The following is a 19,519-nucleotide window of genomic DNA, read 5'->3' as shown; positions in this document are numbered from 1 at the left end:
ATGTATGCACACAACCCTCTATGATTTACTGGAGCAATGCGTTTTTCTTACATCTAAATGTTGGTCATTCAGACATTCTCAAATCAGCTTAATCCAAAGCAGGTATTTCTGGACACCGAAAGAAAGAAAGAAAGAAAGAAAGAAAGAAAGAAAGAAAGAAAGAAAGAAAGAAAGAGGAAATACCATGAAAGGCGATATAAGAAAGAAAGAGGAAACAATGAGAGCGCTATAAAAAAGAAAGAAAGAAAGAAAGAAAGAAAGAACCACCACGGAAGGCTCTATACGAAAGAAAGAAAGAAAGAACCATCACGAAAGGCTCTAAGATAGAAAGAAAGAAAGAAAGAGGAACCACAATGAAAGCCGCTATAAAAAAGAAAGATGAAAGAAAGAAAGAAAATTGTCACTTTAACTGGTAATACACCGTTGTTGCTAAAATGGGATATCATATTTATTTCTCTACTACATTCTACAGTAATGAACATGTTTTACACATTAATAATTCTTTACACTGACATGTTTGCCTTGTTTAAAAAGGAGCGCGATTTGCATGGCACATAAATAATAACTTTTTACACTTCTTCTCCGGCTATAGCGATGCTGCTCGTCTTTATAGCAGGTAATCAAAAAAAGAGATCCCGTCTCTCAGATGACTTTGATGAAGTCCCGCCATTCCCTTATAATTTACAGTGTGTTTAATTTTTTTTTCCCCACCAGTCCCTTCTTCCTTCATTTAATATTCCCCATTGTCGTATCTAAATGACTGCGATAAGCGCTCGGGGTAGGCGCCGGAAGTGAAAGTCCCGTATCTGTAACTATCTAGACTCTCTCCTCGTTCGGACTTCGCCGGCAGAGATTCTTGCTGATAGTTCAGTGCCGATTTTATCACCCCGGTGTCTTCGGGGATTTTAATATCTTGATACACATTACCAGAGCCATTTTCAATCAGAGAGTTACAATTCTGAACACCTTTGACGTCATAGGGGTTGTCATTGTACTTCACCACGGAAGGTTTGCAAGGCTGATAAGAGACCTTAGTGGTTGTCGTGATTATGGTTTGTAAAGCTGGAGTGGGCGCTGTATTCGGGCCATTATATCTACAGGGATATTCTCCATCATAGTAGTGGTGATTACCATTTCCTGAGATCTGTCCATAGTCTCCTCTTTCACTGTAAGATCCTTTTCCAAATAGTTGCTTCCAGCTATGATGTTTATTTGGAACATCATAATTTCGTTCATGGACATTCAGAGGGCTAACACTGTGTTGGGGTCCATTGAGCTGCACACACACTTTTCCAGGATCTGCTTCAGTTTGCTGATTAGTGGAGTCCTTATAGAGACCCTGGTAAGGACTGGAGCCGATGTAGCCGGGGACCGTAAATTCATAGCCGCAGGGTGTCTGGGCCATGTAGAGGCGGTGGCTCGGAGCCTTCTGGAGCTGAGAAGGTGCGTCTGCACCACTCGAAGAAGAGTCATACGGGAGCTTATAGGGCTCAGTGTTCTGGAAGGAAGGGTAGTGCTGAGGTTGGATTGGGAAGTTGGTTTCTGCAATGATACGGAATCTGTCGGGTCCCTCCAGACAGGATAAGTGATGAATATTGGTGAAGCTGTCGTGGTATCTAGCGGCCTATATGAAAGAAATTAACGAAGAAGAGATTGTCAGTTTGGGGATGGAATGAAAGAAACGCCTTTAATTCTAGTTTGATGTAACTTTTATCATTGCATTTTGTGATCAATTTTAATAAAGAAAATGTCAGAGTAAAAATAAACATCTAATAAACTTTGTGGATGTAGGTATCCGAAACTAATGGTGAGAAACCAAACTAAAAAACACAGATAGATGTGAAAGGCATTATATAATAGATAGATAGATAGATAGATAGATAGATAGATAGATAGATAGATAGATAGATAGATAGATAGATAGATAGATAGATAGATAGATAGATAGATAGATAGGCGTGAAATACACTATATCATTGATAAAGAGATAAATCTAAATAAGTCAATGGTTAAAATACCTCAGTCTCCATTGCTCTTTTCTTCTGGGGGAAGTGAGGGGATGACATTCTTCTTTTTACTGCACTTCTTCTTGCCTCTGTCTCAGATTTACTTTCTGGTCTCGGATGGTCATGAACACCTTTAGCCTGAAATCAACACATTTTTAAACTTCAAGGCTGCAGTGTTTCAGGTGCAGTATTTTAAATGTAAGACAAGGCATGTCGTTGCTGATTATGTCGACTCAGTTCAATGTGTTATTTTAATGCATATTAATTGTGAAACACCAGCAAAAAAACAGCATATGTATAAAAGTGGACATATTATACTCATGGAGAAGTATTTTTAAAAGGTACTGCAATTATCATGCATACCTGGAAAAATATTGCTTTGCTATCCAGTCTCCAGAAATTTGTAACGGGATATCCGCTGTGTCCTCGGCAAGGCACAAGTTCCAAAGATGAATTGCAACTGGGACAGAGTTTTTCTAAGATAAAAATGTTAATAAAAAAGATCAAAACTTTTTTGCAAAAACAACATCAACAATAATAATAATAATAATAATAATAATAATAATAATAATAATAATAATAATAATAATAAGAAGAATAATAAGAAGAAGAAGAAGAAGAAGAACAACAACAACAACAACAAGACTAAGAAGAAGACCGTGCTACATAATGTATAGTTAGAACTTATACTAGAACATAACATTTCATCAAAATATTATTCTTTATTGTATTTTTTTGGCCAGATGAATTCAATAAAAGCAAATGAATTCCGAGCTGAACGGGGAGCGTGTCCGTATTACCGTATTAGCGGACCATTAGCGGTTCACTGGTGCCTTTTGCGCCCCCCAGTTGAGCCCATTAGAAATCGGTCATTTTGCTCTATAAAAATAATTGCATTTACATTTAATTCGAGGTCAACTGAATCTTTATTCAAGTGCCAATAGAGTGTTTAGTGGGAGGTTTTCTCGTGGCTCATAGTCAAATCACTATTTTTTATTTTATTTGAACATTTCGTTTTGATCATAAAGTTAGAGAGATAGTATTTTATTAAGTATTATAAAGTCATTCAATTTAACGGCACTTATTACTGTATTTTTCGCTGACATCTTTGATGAAGGCGACTTACAACCACTACAGTGCATGTTTCTAACATGTCCATATATTTTTACAGATGGACACACCGGTTAAATGGAATTCAATTCAACTCAGTTCAACTTATTTTTGTATAGCGCCCTTCAAAGGCTGCTGGTTAAAAGCGCTGTGACAAATTCTCAGATAAAATGTGTATGTATTACATAACACAAAGACATAGATTTGTTTAAATAAACGCAGAAAGTATGCCTTTTCCTATTGATGAAATAAACAGAGCCGAGAAATGTCTGCCCATTCAGTAACAGTTCAACTTTGGTTAACTAATGTTCAGGGTGGCAGAATGAGTTAGAAATGGGAGTTTAAACAGGTAGTCTTGTGCTTTAAGATCCATGCACATATCACGACACTGTCTCCAGTGTCTCCCACGCTACATTTTATTGCGCTCTTATTATACATGCAGCCGATTACAGAAGGAGGCAGGAGTGAATTGAGCGACCACGTACTTTGCTGTTTCTGTCGCGCCTTGTCGCAGATGGCCGGTCTCAGTTGAAGTTTACTGCCGTCAGGTAGGGTGCAGTTCCTCCCACACACTACGACCCCCAGGCAGGACTTCTTCAGGATCTGGCAGTTATGGTTATTCGTGTTTCTCATGGCCCATCCGCTCAGGTGTCTCTGGGCATTTTTATCGTCGCCGCTGTAGATGTAGCGTACGTAGCCGTCGGTCCACTCCTGGAAGCCGTCGAACTGCTTCACGTCCTTAGGAGGCAAACATTTTGGAGTTAGGCAGATGCAAGTGCCAGTTTGTACACACCTGGCCAAATTAAATGTTTCCCTATCTTGTCAAAGTTAAAAAAAAAAAAAACCCGTTAGCACAACCTCTGCAGAAAATAATCACATTTTAATGGTCAAATTCCATTTATTTGCTGATGTTAATAATGTATTAAATGTTGGGATTGTCAGTACCTGAGTTGTATTATGGCCTAATGAATAAACTGATTTCTAAGATCAACATGGAGCACTAGCAGATCAACAGGAAGGGTGTATATTATTTTAATGTCCCACTGTATTTTTTTTTTTTTTTTGTTTCCCCTAATATGTTAAAATCAGCAAATAAGTGGTAATTGGAGAAGAAAACGTTCATGTCCATCATAGGGTATACACTCACATTTACTCACACCCACCCTCATCAAAATAAAGGTGTTGCAGTGTATGGTTTTCAGGGTGATGCCATAGGGGAAACATTTTTCTTCCACTGTCCGTAGTATATTATATAGTGCCTTTCACATCTATCTATCTATCTATCTATCTATCTATCTATCTATCTATCTATCTATCTATCTATCTATCTATCTATCTATCTATCTATCTATCTATCTATCTATCTATCTATTATATAGTGTCTTTCACATCTATCTATCTATCTATTATAAAGCAGTGTCTGGCTTGTCTATCATCTTGTTATAAAAAGGTGCAACTTCTGGGTTGATATCTGAAAGACTAGAATTGCTACATTTGCTTTTAGTTGTATGAATCATTTGTCGGTATTATTGTACGTGATATTGTCGATACACTGCGGTGAGATGTATCATCACCATTAGAAGATGGTTGTTTGTAATTACTCAAAACTGGGTAGAAAGAAAGAAAGAAAGAAAGAAAGAAAGAAGCGCTGATGGTCACGTACGATTGTTTTAGCATAATAATTTATGTAAATTAATATTTTATGTATGTATGTATTTATTTTTCTTCTTTGCATTCTTGCACTTTTAATCCACCCTTTCATTTTCCAAACCTGACTATCCGGGTCATGATGTCTATCTCAGTCATATCTTACTATTTAACCTTTATATTTTTAAAGAAACGTTCGTTCTTAAATATATATTCCGATATATACATTTGATAAATATACTGCACACGAAAGCTGTTATTGCAGATCAACATATAAGGCATGACCTGTAAAATGTTCATAGTGTTTCAGAGGCGAACACCTCAACGGTGTTCCCGCTCCCTTTTATAGAAGGCTCGATTGTTGGGAATTTAAACCCGTATAGCCGAACCATTTCAAAGTCTTTGCGCTCGTGTAGAACTGACTTTGATTTTTAAACATTAACCGACTTTCTTTCTTTCCACAATGCAGTGACAGTATATGAAAGCAAAGATAAAGAGTAAGTCGGCTATAATATTTTCCATAAACAAAGTATTAATTTCTTGGTAGTTATTGGAGTTTCCTCAGAGCCAAAGGAACTTCTTATCATGAACAGTAAAGGCACGTTAAGTTAATAAGTTTCGCCCTGTTCTCTTTTTAAAATGTTCATGATATAAACTGAGTGTTCGAGCTCCTTTTGCATGCCCGCCATTCACTCCTGTACCTTGTTCTCACTAAAACGAGATGCCTGCAAACTTCCTACCAAATCGTATCGTCTTCAGTTTCTGTGGCTGCTTTTACTGTTACTTGTAGACATAAAACACGTTACCTGTGGTAGTTTGGGGTCATTAATGTCCCAGGTGAGCTTCATCCCGAACGAGCAGACACAGTCGGACTCGTCAAACTGATCCTGCACTGACTTTGCCATTGTGCCATGAACAGAAGGGATCCCAATCTTTTTACTGCCGAGCTTCGTCGAGTCTACCGAGAAACCTGCGGGATGAAACACATTTGAGCAAAGAGAAACATCAACGACTTCCAAGAGCCCGTCATGTCAAGAAAGCAGGCCGGTGAACGTCTCAAATCAGTAAAAACACTGACTTGTACCGTAAGTACCCGCGGTCTCCTCACCTGCGCGGTGTCTTGCGCTCCTCTGAGCCGCTTCTCTGTCGCGTCTCCCTTTGAAATGGAAAGGCTGCGCGCTTGTTTATGACATCTCGGAAGGCAGGTCTTCAGGTTGAACTACTCAGCTGTATTCGGCACAACTACTGACTTTCAAAACGTCTGACCCATGACTTTGACCCGTGCTGACAGCACATTCATGCACTCATTGTTCCCAAAGACCAAAATTGCCCGAACACAACACTTCAATAACAATTTAATTCTGAGACAGAACGCATGTACTGCTATTACCGTGGAAATACTAAAAACAAATGAAACTTTTAAAATCGAGCCCTACCATGAAAACTGAAAACAATTTAAATGATACGTTCTTTATTCTACATTCCACTACTTTATCTGATAGGTAAATTCAATATATTTCACAGCAAATGTGTTCAATCCCGCCCGTATTGTCAATATCATTATTTCAGTGTCTATGCTTTTCTTTTTTCGACAGACATGATTTATTTATTATGTAGGTATTTTGTTTCTCTCTCTCTCTCTCTCTCTCTCTCTCTCTCTCTCTCTCTCTCTCTCTCTCTCTCTCCTTTATACAGACCAAGTCTGACGCCACGATGGCAAATTCTGCCTGCACCCCAAGGACTCAATGTCCCGTGACCTGTGGTTTCTGTCTGGACCCTTCATGTTCTCCCCGTGTGCAGGCAGATTTCAGATGGATACTTCAATTTTCCTTCCACAGATTCAAAGATATGTGTGCTGTACTCATTATTGTCTTTGAATTGGCCTGCCCAGTGTTGATTCCAGCCTTGCATCCGGTGTTGCCAGATAGTGTCTGGCTGCCCTCCATTAGATTAAGTGGGTTTGAAATGTCTGTAAGTTTTATATTGTGGTAGAGTATTAACCAGCTGGGAACCTTACCATCTATCTATCTATCTATCTATCTATCTATCTATCTATCTATCTATTATCTATCTATCTATCTATCTATCTATCATATAGTGTCTTTCATGCTTTCAGACCCATCTATCTATCTATCTATCTATCTATCTATCTATCTATCTATCTATCTATCTATCTATCTATCTATCTATCTATTATGGTCATCAGTGTTCAGGTCATACGTTTTGCAATAGCTTTCAATTTTATGACTTGAATGATGAAATTATTTAAAGGGTCTTAATGTGAAAGAACTATGACTTTTAGACAGCCATGCAGTGTACCCCTCTCATGAGATAACTGAAGTGAAGATCTGGTGTTTGGCAATTTTGGTTTAAGGCCAGTTGTAAATGGGGTGGATTTATCAAATTGAGCTGAGGTCACTAACAACCATTTGTTTATTTCTTGTATTGCCCAAAATCAGATGAGGAATGTCAGAAGACAAGAAACAACTCCCCAAATAAACTTGTAGAAAAAAAGAAGAAATCTCATGAAAGGCAATTCAGAGACAAATTCCCTTCTTCCAGGTAGTTTGGGAGTGCAATGGGTGTCTAAAAATGTGGTAAATCCAACACACACAACAGAATACACATCATCTTCTTCCCAGAGCTCAATGGCCAGTCTAGCAACCTCAGAGATACAAGTCAAAATTCTCCCATACATAATAATACCATTGGTCGAAATATATTGTGAATATTATGAATGTTTATAAAGGTAATTTTAAAAATTCCCTAAACAATCTGTAAGACAAAACAACTGTGGTTACTTGTATAAACATGAAAAGGTTTGTATGTTTTTTTTTTCTTCAAAAGTTTGACTTGTTACTTTCTTTTGCAACCTTAAAGCACCTTTAAGAAAAAATAAAATAAAATAGAGTCCTGCGATGGGCTGGCGTCCCGTCCAGGTACTCCTGCCTTGCGCCCAATGCTTACTGGGATTGGTTGCAGCTGCCCCGCGCCCCTGGTTGGCTGAATGGACTATCAGAGTGACTGATTTGCATACATTTACTTATTTAGGGAGCGTTTTGATACCCGGTCAGAGATCACACTGTAAATTGCAGGTGTAATGCCGCGAGCTCAGCACTCATTCATTAAAAATGAAGGTGCATCAGAGTGGTGCCGTTTATGGCTCCCAAAAGAACCATCTAGATGATGGATCCATTTAGATTTCATATACATTGTTTTTTCAAGATCTGTACACTGTGAAGACGCGGCTCAGTCACCCATCCCTGTACAATCCCACTGTTTACCTACTGATGAACGTCAGTAGCGACGCATAATGAGCAGCCTGCGGTTTTCTGTGTTGTGAAATACAACATCACACTGATCATTCCGGACTTTTTTTCCCCTAGAAGTACTTAAATATATTAAACAAAAACTATCAATCCGTCTGTGTTCGAGCTCGCTTATATATGTCGGGGTCGTGGGGATCTCCTATAGTGACGGGAGCAAGTCGAAAACTGTCGAGACGGGACGCCACTAAGCAGAATAATACAGAGCAAAGTGTCTTTATTTACATCAAAGTGTATATTCCACAAAAACATGCATATATATATATATCCATCCATCCATTTTCCAACCCGCTGAATCCGAATACATGTGGGTCACGGGGGTCTGCTGGAGCCAATCCCAGCCAACACAGGGCACAAGGCAGGAACCAATCCCGGGCAGGGTGCCAACCCACTATATATATATATATATATATATATATATATATATATATATATATATATATATATATATATATATATATATACAGTATATATATACATACAAAAGTTTCCACGCTTGTATATTTTCGTTGGAAGCGGTGAAGGAGGGAAGTGTAGTAATTGGACATTAAAAAGTTGGTATAAAACGCTGGGAAAATTGCATCGCAAACGAAGATGACTATGTAGAAAAATGATGTAACGTGTTTTTGAAATTCTTAATAAACAAAGTAAAAAAAAAAAACAGTGCGGAAACACTTTGAACGTCCCTTTTATATGACGACTGTTTTATATTACCTTTATATTACTTTTTGTATTACTTTTATTTTTATATTACTCTTTAGTCTTCAAATTTTGTTAATAAGCAAAACGTTATTGTATAGTGTTATTATCATCAAAGGTATAATAGGGTATAGAAATCGTCATAATAATATATTTACATACCCACAGAACTTATATTATGTGTGTGTATATATATATATATATATATATATATATATATATATATATATATATATATATATATATATATATATATAGACACACACACCGCTACGGAGCCAAAACTTGTTCATGCGTAACTTATTTTCAAAGTCAAACGATGTGTTGCACAATAAAATGCGTTCCTTGAAACACTTCACACAAAGATTCACAGACACACGGACTAATTTACATAGCAATGTGGCGGACAGCATGGCTTTGGGGACCTTCACCGCTCGACGTGCTGTTATTTTGGACAATCTTGTTGAACAGATTGAATTATGAATTCCTTTTTTTTTTTTTGGATTCTCGTTTTCTCCTCTTGCTGAGCTCTTCTGCGTCCCTTCACGAAGAACCCAATTCCGCCTCGCATCACATTCTGCACTAAGCCGTCCTCTATTGGACTTATGGGGTTTTAAAACTGGATTGTCGAATGAACAGACGAGCGGATTCCAATTGTTAATTAAAATGTTTTAACGTGTTTCTGATGAGAGGCGCCATATGAAATAAGGAATAACCGAATAACAGTCGCTCTTCTGAAGCGCGAACGCTCTTAAAAAGGAAGTCGCCAGAGCGGTTCTTCAGGGTATTGTCATGGAGGGATCCTTTTGGGTTCCCTAAAGACCCATCTACATGAGGATTCCAGAAAGAACCTGAATTTATGTAGATCTGTAGCAGGCTATATACAGTAAATAACCACGAATAGATACAGAATCGTGCAATATCAATGGGTTCCTCATTTTAAAAGGACTCTTGCAACATGTGTACAATAACCCAGACTAGTTACAGCTTTTCATAATATGTTACTGTCCTGTTATATAGGTATAAACAATGCTTTAAAGTTTTTTTTTCTTTTATAGTAATTTTTTTCAAAGCACAAAGGAACAATTTCATATGCAAAAAAAATATTTCTTGAAAGAAATGGCACTTTTGCAATCAGTATACCACACAACTCAGTAAAGAACCATAAAATGCCATTAAAGAACCTTCTCTTTTAAGATTAATATCTGTAAATAAAGTTTCCTTATACATCCATCCACGAGGTGAGAACAAACTACTGTCTTTAATTCAAATTTCACGGTTCTCTTAAATTTCGCGCGCAAACACTTCAAAGCAAATTCATTTTAAATATTGTTTCATTAGGTTGCAAAATTCACATCTAAATAATAGGAATGCTTTTCCTGATGTTTACTCACTTTTCCCCTTGAGACAAATTAAATACCATCATATCAGATCAAATGTCTGCAGCCAGTACTTCATCTATCCCTCCATCCTTCTGCTTGTTAAAGCAGCAACAGAAAACACAGCAGCTACATATGAATATTCAGAGCTGTGCTGAGCTCCGGCACTTTTCTGAACTCCTTGTTTACTTCAAAATCCCGCACTACCGGATCTCATCCAATTCATGGAACGAACCAACACTGAACGAGATGTCAGTATGGCGTGTGACCCTCACGACTTTACTCGCGCTCCGCCATGGCCTCTCAAAGCCAAGTCAACATTTAACAGAAAGCAGTGTGAGACAAAACCGAATACGCGCGGTGGGGTCGTTGTGTGCAAACGACGAGGGAATTAAAGAATGTCAGGGCGTCTTTATGACATCCAGAGCACCGGTTACTTGATTTTCTTTTTGTATGCACGGTTACCGTTGAAGTAGAATAAATAGGAGCAAACTGCTGTTCTTTGTCGTTCTCTTACTATATGTGGCTTTGAAAATCACCACCACAACCAATAATAATAATAATAATAATAATAATAATAATAATAATAATAATAATAATAATAATAATAAATATTTAAGTAACTCTTTTAAATATTCATTCACCTCTACAAGATTGATTATAATGAAACGGTTATCTATCTATCTATCTATCTATCTATCTATCTATCTATCTATCTATCTGTCATATAGTGCCTTTCATCTATCTATCTATCTATCTATCTATCTATCTATCTATCTATCTATCTATCTATCTATCATATAGTGCCATTCACTCTATCTATCTATCTATCTATCTATCTATCTATCTATCTATCTATCTATCTATCATACAGTGACTTGATTTTTATTATTTTTAAAACACCCTTCTAGTCGTAATCCGTGATTGTTCAGTTTTACCTTGAAAATGCTGACTGCGTCAGGCAGTCCGTCATCCCGTCTGAATAATGCGTGCATGTCCCATAAGGATTAAAGGGAACCGGCAAAAGATAGATGAGCACGCCAGGTGGACAGCAGAGGTTCGATAGAACCTCATTGCGTTTGATACACGTCATAAATAAACGGTCTTGTTCGATAAATTTAATTGCATTGCTTGAGATAAGCGCAATGGAAAAATGGCGCAAGACAAAATCCTGTCCTCCATTCTTAAAAATAAAAGCGCTCTAGAAGTTTTCTAAAAACTGGGCAAGCATTTTTGATTCCCGAAAGAGACGTCATGATGAAGGTTATATTTATTTATTTTTATGTAAACAGATTTATGAAATAGCGATGAGTTCCTGACTTTCAAAGAAGTTTTACTTCATACAATATCACAGCACAGGCCCAGTTTGGGATTTCTCGTCAGTATCCATACCACACATGAAATATTTCTGTTTTTGAAAATTTGTGGGACTTTTCCAAAAGATAAAGAAACAATTACAATTGAAAGAGAACCCCGCGCAGAACTGCACGGTTCCTTGTCAAGCTGGATGCGATGGCTGTACACACAACGCAGTAAGAAGCCATTTCGTGAACTCGGTTGGCGTTTGCCTGCGGACATTCATTACTGCAGGTAGCCATGTCGGGGAATATTGCATAACACATGCACTAACTTATTCTGGGAGCCCTTAATTCATTTGAGAGTTGTGCGCGTTTGTCGCGACAGCATTGAGCTCAAGGCGTTATACGAGGGGCGTTCGAAAGGTTTCCGCACTTTTTACATTTTCGTTGGAAACGGTGAAGGCAGGAGGAATTGGGCATTAAAAAGTTGGTACGACGCTGGGAAAATTGCATCGCAAGCGAAGGTGACTATGAAGAAAAGTGATGTAACTTGTTTTTGAAATTCTTAATAAATATAGAGCTAAAAAGTGCGGAAACTGTTTGAACGTCTCTCGTTTGCAAGACTCCACGCACCCAAAATAACGCATAGGTTTGGAATCACCAACACCACGTGTTCGTGAATATAAAAAATAAATAATAAGAATAAAACAAAACAACGCAAAAATATTAAAAAAAAAAAAAAAAAAACGACACACAAACAAGGAGAGAACCTACCAACTCCACATGGACAACCAACCCAGAATGCTGAATCTGAGAGTGCGGAGCGAATCCCTACGCCACCGCACCCCGTAGGAAGGAGTTTTTCGTATGTTTAGTATTAAAGGAAAAATGTTTTTAGTTAGACACTTTGCAATTTTTAAACCTAGTTAAACCACAACAAAGAGTCGGAAAAGAAAAGGCAGCTTACACGAAGTGAAAATTGATGATCTGAAGGTTTTTCACAACCAGAGGGATTTTATTACTAATCACGTGTTTTGTTTTTTTTTTTAATCGTGAAAATGAAAAAGCGCATTAAAACGTCTGAGTTTAGACTAAACGTTGACAAGTTTATTGTTTTAGCAGTCTTTCTTTCTTTCTTTCTTTCTTTCTTTCTTTCTTTCTTTCTTTCTTTCTTTCTTTCGTAGGTCTATAAAATCCTGTACACTCTTAAAAAATACTTACATGGAGCTACTGTGCTACATGAATCCACCACGTGTCAGCCTTGACGAGGTGAGTCCATTCGACAGCAATGATGATTAAGCGCTTCTTTACTGCGGCACAATAAGTGAACACCTCGGGTCACCACACTTCAAACATAACTCGGCTTAAGTAAGTAAGCTCACGTATTAGTACTCTGATCACTTTGATTACACGAGCTTTACTTCGTCTTAGTGCACCGATCACTGGGGTGTAACTCACATTTAGTGCGATGCGCCTCGCTCTCTGAGTGTTTAGCTATTGAGCGGCAGTAGAGCACAAAATCAGCGTCTTTATTCCAAACAAGGCAAGATCTCGCACGTTCTGATATCTGCCTCTTTTGATCTAGGCTACGAAATGTCTGTCAGTGAGTGCCTATAACGACAAATGAGTCAACCAACAGGTTTGAAACAATGTAAACAGAAGATGTCAAACGAATATTTTCAGTTTCAGTGACAGATCAGAGCTGTCATTGTCATTCTAACCTAGAAATGAACCTCCAGGACCTGCCAGCTTGTAATAAATCCGAAGTATAGCAACTTAAAGATTAGACTATATTGGTAAATTGTCCGACAGTAAAAATGCATTCCGAGTGAATTAGGTGGTGGAGCCACGCAAACTACGGCAACGTAACGCTTCAATATTCGGGGGAAATTCAGTCGCCTGCTATCGTGTCACTTTTAATGTACACTTTCTAAGAAATAAATGACAAGGCGTAATTATTATTAGTGATAACAGCAGCATCAGTAGCAGGTCCTATAGGAATAGCGGGTATATCAACAACAACATATTCTTTGTATAGATTATATATATTCTCATATGCATGCAGGGGAAATTTGGGTTTTTACAGAAGCTCTTTAAATAAAAAAATACATCGGTAGATGGTCCAGTATCACATAGGGAATGCCTCAAAGGGCATTCTTTTTTAACAGACCCCATGCCTTGACTCTCTAGACAAAAAAAAAAAAAAAATAATAATAATAATAATAATAATAATAATAATAATAGGGAAAGGCAATTCAGCGGAAGACAGTTGGTGTAAAAAATGGGTAAATGCAACACATAAAACCGATTTGCTAAACCGAGCGCAAAACGTCTTCACTCTGCCTTATTTAAGTACAACGTTATTTAACGTTATACCATAAAGCAGACGCGCATATCGCTGTTTGCTCCAGGACCTCATTCAATAAATGAGAACACAACGGCAAGCAGCACAAGCGGTTATCCACCAACCCTAAGTGCAGTCTTCGTTCTACATGCTTTTTGATTTTGGAAAGAAACGTCCATAAGTTCGGAAACGTTAATTAGTAAAAGTCGACGTTGCGTAAAATGTTGCCTTGCCAGCTGCTGGATTGGTTTTCTGACTTTTAGCAACAGAATGTGCGATAGAATAAAAGGAATGAACGTAGTACCGCAAAATACTATCTATCTATCTATCTATCTATCTATCTATCTATCTATCTATCTATCTATCTATCTATCTATCTATCTATCTATCTATCTATCTATCTATCTATCTATCTATTAAATTAGTGCCTTTCATATCTATCTATCTATCTATCTATCTATCTATCTATCTATCTATCTATCTATCTATCTATCTAATCTCTTTTTACTTTTATCCAATGTACTTATTTTTATTTATTTTTCCCCATCCCTCGTAAATTTTTCAGTTCGTTAATTACTCTTGTGGTTCCATTAGTTGCAAATACATTCATTTTGGGAAGTGTTCTTCACATATAAAATTAGTTCTTTGGGATCTGAAAAGGTTATATAGATAAAACAGAAACCTCCAATGTCTAGGGGCTAACCTAATAGGATCCCGACACATTATGAGAACCTCAGCTTAGCCTGTGGTATTACCTGCAGCAAAAGTCCTTCTAAAATGAGAAACCATATATTTGTCTCTCACAAATCTGGTAGCATCTATTCATCTATTGAAACCTGTAAAATATTCTAAATACTGTATTCTTTTTTTGGGAATGAAAAATGGTTCCCCATATAGCATCATTTTTACAAGAAATACTTTGGCCCTTTCATTTTTAAGAGAGTCTTGAGTCCAAAACATCCAAGATAAGCACCGGCTCATCGCGACCCTGGCGACTGGACTAGACGGACGGTTGTTGGGTAGCTAACGCCTTCTTTTCAATGATTCACTAATTATAAAGTGGGACTTTACTGGGTTATGTGGTTGCTTGACAAATAACCATTTCATTGAGGACGTCATTCCAAATGAATTTGAACCTTTGGCTTTGAAAAGGTTTTTAATATGTGGACAAAACCGACATCATTAATGTCTTGTATAGGCGACCTGGCAGAATATGAACAGATCAACAAATCGTGAACTAAGCCCGCGTGTGTGATTATATGTAGCAGAAGTCCTTAAAAAGATTAGGAACCCAGTGGTATTTTAATGACAAATTAAATGATATGTTTGGAGCCTTCATGTCGATGGTTCTTTTCATCCACCTGAAGATCATCTTTGGCACCTTTATTTTTAAAGAATATTGACTGTCTGTGAGGCACTTTAGTGTCGTGCTTTTCATTCCTTAACCTGGTTCAATAAATGCATCAATGAGCAGAAATTTAAATTGCATTTCACTATCAAAATTTAACAAAGGAACAATCGATTATCTAATTGACTGTGGTCCAAAACGACTTTTTTAATTATCACAAATATAATGAATTGACTACTTTCTAGCATATTGTTATTCAATGGCGCTTTACTGCATTGTGCGAAGAACGGTGGCTTAACTAAGGCCATACTTCATTCGGAAGTTCTTTGCATTTTAAGATGATTCCTTGTACTTTGAAAAGGGTCCTTAAACGTTTAATATTTGGTAACGACGACTTAGCAGAATGAAATAGATCAAGAGAACCCGAGCTTATTCTGTTACGGTATAGCGAGAGTCCGTTTAAAATCAGGAACCTGCTGCTATTTCACAAATCTGTTATCTTCTGTTCAGGGTTATTATGGAGCCTGCTGTGGATCAAAAGAGGTTATTTCTTGAAACTTCATGTGAATGGTTCGTTATGGGAATCGAAGACGAACCACTCAGATAGCACCTTTAATTTTAAGGGTCAAAACCTGGTTTGTGAACAACGAATACCATGTAGCAATACTATGTGAAGATATAATGCAGCTTTAATTACATGCCAACAACCATATTTATTTATATGGCCCTTTTTATTATCACGTATTATTTGGCTGACGCTGTTTTCCAAAGTGACTTGCAACATCTGAGACACAACAGCTTACATTTCTTTTTTCCCCCTTTGGAGCGCAAGCAGGTGAAGTGACTTGCTCGGAGTCACACAAGTTTGAACCCACAACCTCTTCAATTAGAAAGTTTTAACCACTACGCCACCCTATACCCTTTTCTTGTGGAAGTGTAGTTACAATAAATGAACGAAAAAAGAATCCCATACAGAGGTGAAGAGAAGTTCAATTATAATTTCATTCAGGCAGCTGGAAAGTTCCTAATGATTTGAGAAGTCGATCGGGTTTAATTATTGTGTCAAGACCAGCAAGAAGTTTTATTTTTACATCTATTGCTATTTCTTTCAAATGTGTATGCATACACACAACTATTAATGAAAGGAGTTTCAGAACAGTAACACTGCAGAAAGGTGCGAAGCCAGCAGCAGTTACCTGCGTGTGAGCCCCCATTTATTTTTCCATGCAACAACTTGTGTTCCTCCTTAACTCGATTTTCTACTCTATTTATTTTTTATTCCACCCATTTTCTTTTGGTTGTACATTAATCACGAGTGAAAATTAGGAAACTAAATAATGCAAAGTTAGAACCATTTAATGAACTTATATACTACAATAATAATAATAATAATAATAATAATAATAATAATAATAATAATAATAATAATTTAAGATGTCAATGAAATCAGTTTCTTTATGAACCTAAACCAGGTATCTGTTAGTAACAGTAACAGGAAACGGACGAAAGAGACGGAGAAACCCGCCGTTCTGCCCATTTCAAACCAGCAGAGAGAAAAATCTCTATCGCAGTCGGTTAAAAGGTGAACTCTTAATAGTTTTTCAACAAATCTTCAGTTAAAGCAAACGTACCTTACTCACAAGATTTGAGTCCGTATTCCCACGGGAGTAAAGAGAAGAATGCGGCAGGAGCAGCCCAGCAGCTGAGAGTCGTCGGCTCCGCCCCTCCTTCACGTGTCTGATGCGCAGCTCCTGAGTCGGAAGTCCCAGTCGGTGTCCGCAGCTCTGAGTTCTTGATGAGCGCGATTAAGTGCCTTGTGTTACACGTTATTGCAATATACTGTATGTCGATATAAATGGTAACAGTGGAACAAAATTACTGAGAGTCACTAAAGTGAGCTGTGGACTTCTGATGTGTGCATTCGGTTAATCTATCTTGCATTTTTTGAATCGCATAGAGGGACTGACATTGTACTGAGAGATTTTCCTATGGGCATCCGAGGTGCGCTTTTTTGTTGCAGCCGTTTTATTATGTACTGTACAAAATGTGATTTGAAATTTATTTGCTAATTGTGAGATGTATCCCTCTGCCTTTATTACATTCGAATCAGGAAAGTAGACAACTGAATTAAACGTCGTTTTCCAATAACAAAACGGCACCATTAAAGGGTTCTGCTCAGTGAGTTAACACGGTGGTTCTCAACCTGTGGGGCAGGCCCCCCTAGGAGGGCGCGAAGTAACAAAAAGGGGGACGCGAAGATTTGAAATAAAGAAAACAAGAATCGAAAAATTGAAAAATACATCTATTGAAACCAAAAAAATGAACTTAAACTACATTCTGATACTAGAAAAATAAATATAGAGTTACATAAATGTCGATAAAAGTTAATTAGGTATAATAAAATATGCATCTATAATTAAAAAGAACAAATTGGTATTAGTGGATCCTTTCAAAAAAAACTTTAGGGGGGCGCGATTAAAACTGTTATTAAAACTCGGGTCGCAGATACTTAAAGGTTGAGAAACGCTGAGTTAACAAACCACCTCCTCTTCATTTGACATTCAGTCACAACTTGATGAACTGTTTCATGAGGACTTGACAGAACAGAGCGCTGAAACTAATGAGTTTATTGTTATTTTCTCTAAGTTCTGTTGTAACTTCATGTGGTGTTGTTTGTGTCGACGCCTAGAGCATAACTCTTTATGTACTGTAAAGTACGCACTTCATGATTAGACACAATCACAGCACACTCTTAAAATGAAAGGTGCACGTGTGGCTCTTCAAAGCGATGGCATTAAAGACTTAATCACATGAAGGTCCCAGAAAGAACCTTGTATTTATTTAGATCCCTAACAGGCTCCTTAAATAACATAGATGGTACAGAATTGTGAAATTCCAGTGGTTCCTGATTTTAAAAGGACTCTCGCTGCATACAGTCACACAGGCGAAGTTCAGGCTTTCTTAATCTGTTATGTCCCACAAGGTAGCTCACCCTACATGCAAGATTTAGTTATTTATGAACTTGTTCATTTATTTTTACATATTAGAAAGTTTTTAAAGCAGAAACAATAAACTTCATATGCAAAGACCCTTTTCCAGAATGAAATAAAACTGTCAAGCAGTAGTTCTATGAAGAACCACACACCTCAATAAAGAAACACAAAGTGCCGCTAAAGAACCAGAAGTTTTAAGAGTGAAAAGATGAAACATTTTGGAACAGTAGCTGCGCTTTAAGGTCTTTAATAAAATCATCATTGTTGACTAACCACATAATTAATTAAGAACAGAAGAGACGCGTTATTATGCAATGCCTGTGCTGAACAAATTGCATTTTGTGTAAGTAAGCAGCATGTTAGAGAAAGTATTGATAAAGTTTATTGATTTATTTAATGTAGTACTAGGGGTGTTGTACCATGTTAGCCATTAGGAATGTAGTGACAAGTCAAGTAAAATGACACCTTTTATTGGAATAAAACATGTCATTTTACTTGACTTGTCACATGATTCATTTAAGAAAGGAAGGAGGAGCAGTGAGTGGAGGAGAGGTGTAGAAGTGAAGAGAAGCGAAGCGAAGTATATGTTCACCTTTGTGTCATTAAAAGAACTGGCAAATAGTCCACAAACTGGGATGACCATCTCGGTGTACTTCCCTACATATCGAGGACTCCTCCGCTACATTACTGAGGTCCCTCAAGAGTCCAGAAGAACAGACATTCTGGTAAAGTGAAAATAGCGGACACCATTCATCAGCTCTTACAGCACCCCACCCAGAACACACGGCTTTTATAAGTATTTAAGTACAATGTGAACATCACAAAACACATTTCGAAGTTAATACGGCTTGACGTTTCAGTCGACAATAACACACAAGTAAGTCCCAATGGAGCAACTGGTCTAAAGTGTAACTGCACTTGAAATTGAAATTCATGCACCTTCTATAATGAATCTCGATCATCCAGCCTAGCCTCCATTACACAATCACTGTAGATAGAAATATAAATTCCACAAATGTAAAAATCCGATATGTATATATACTGTATATATATATATATATATATATATATATATATATATATATATATATATATATATAGAGTAGTAACCGCCTTGTCAGGATGGAAACAGAAGAACAGAAAAACAGACGGACGAAGTAAAGTTCAGAAAACAGTGCACTTGAACAGTAAAGAAGAACAGTAAAGGGTTGCAACAGTACAAAATCAAAAAATGAATGTCTTTGAACTATTTACAATCTTCTATATCTCTCTCATATTTATATATATATATATATATATATATATATATATATATATATATATATATATATATATATATATATATATATATATGACATCTGAGGCATGA

The 19,519-nt window shown here is 37.1% G+C and overlaps 1 protein-coding gene across 4 annotated transcripts; it reads right to left on the bottom strand.

Annotated features, from left to right (window-relative positions):
* Window positions 1–426: 426 nt before the first annotated feature.
* gcm2 (glial cells missing transcription factor 2) lies at window positions 427–16,864 on the bottom strand. Of its 4 annotated transcripts, none has more exons than XM_039754019.1 (6): window positions 16,789–16,864; window positions 5,570–5,733; window positions 3,602–3,854; window positions 2,370–2,482; window positions 2,019–2,144; window positions 427–1,624 (listed from the first exon to the last, which is right to left on the bottom strand). In XM_039754019.1, exons 2-6 carry the CDS (start codon window positions 5,666–5,668, stop codon window positions 731–733), a joined length of 1,485 nt encoding a protein of 494 aa, XP_039609953.1. In that variant the 5' UTR covers window positions 5,669–5,733; window positions 16,789–16,864; the 3' UTR covers window positions 427–730. The 4 variants fall into 4 exon arrangements, with proteins under 4 accessions (XP_039609953.1, XP_039609956.1, XP_039609954.1 ...); XM_039754022.1 differs by having other exon boundaries at window positions 16,798–16,821; XM_039754020.1 differs by lacking the exon at window positions 16,789–16,864 and adding an exon at window positions 12,687–13,194.
* Window positions 16,865–19,519: the final 2,655 nt, after the last annotated feature.

The sequence above is a fragment of the Polypterus senegalus genome, chromosome 5 (assembly GCF_016835505.1).
Source record: "Polypterus senegalus isolate Bchr_013 chromosome 5, ASM1683550v1, whole genome shotgun sequence".
Classification (NCBI taxonomy): Eukaryota; Metazoa; Chordata; class Cladistia; order Polypteriformes; family Polypteridae; genus Polypterus; species Polypterus senegalus.
This window is presented reverse-complemented; position numbering and strand designations above follow the sequence as displayed.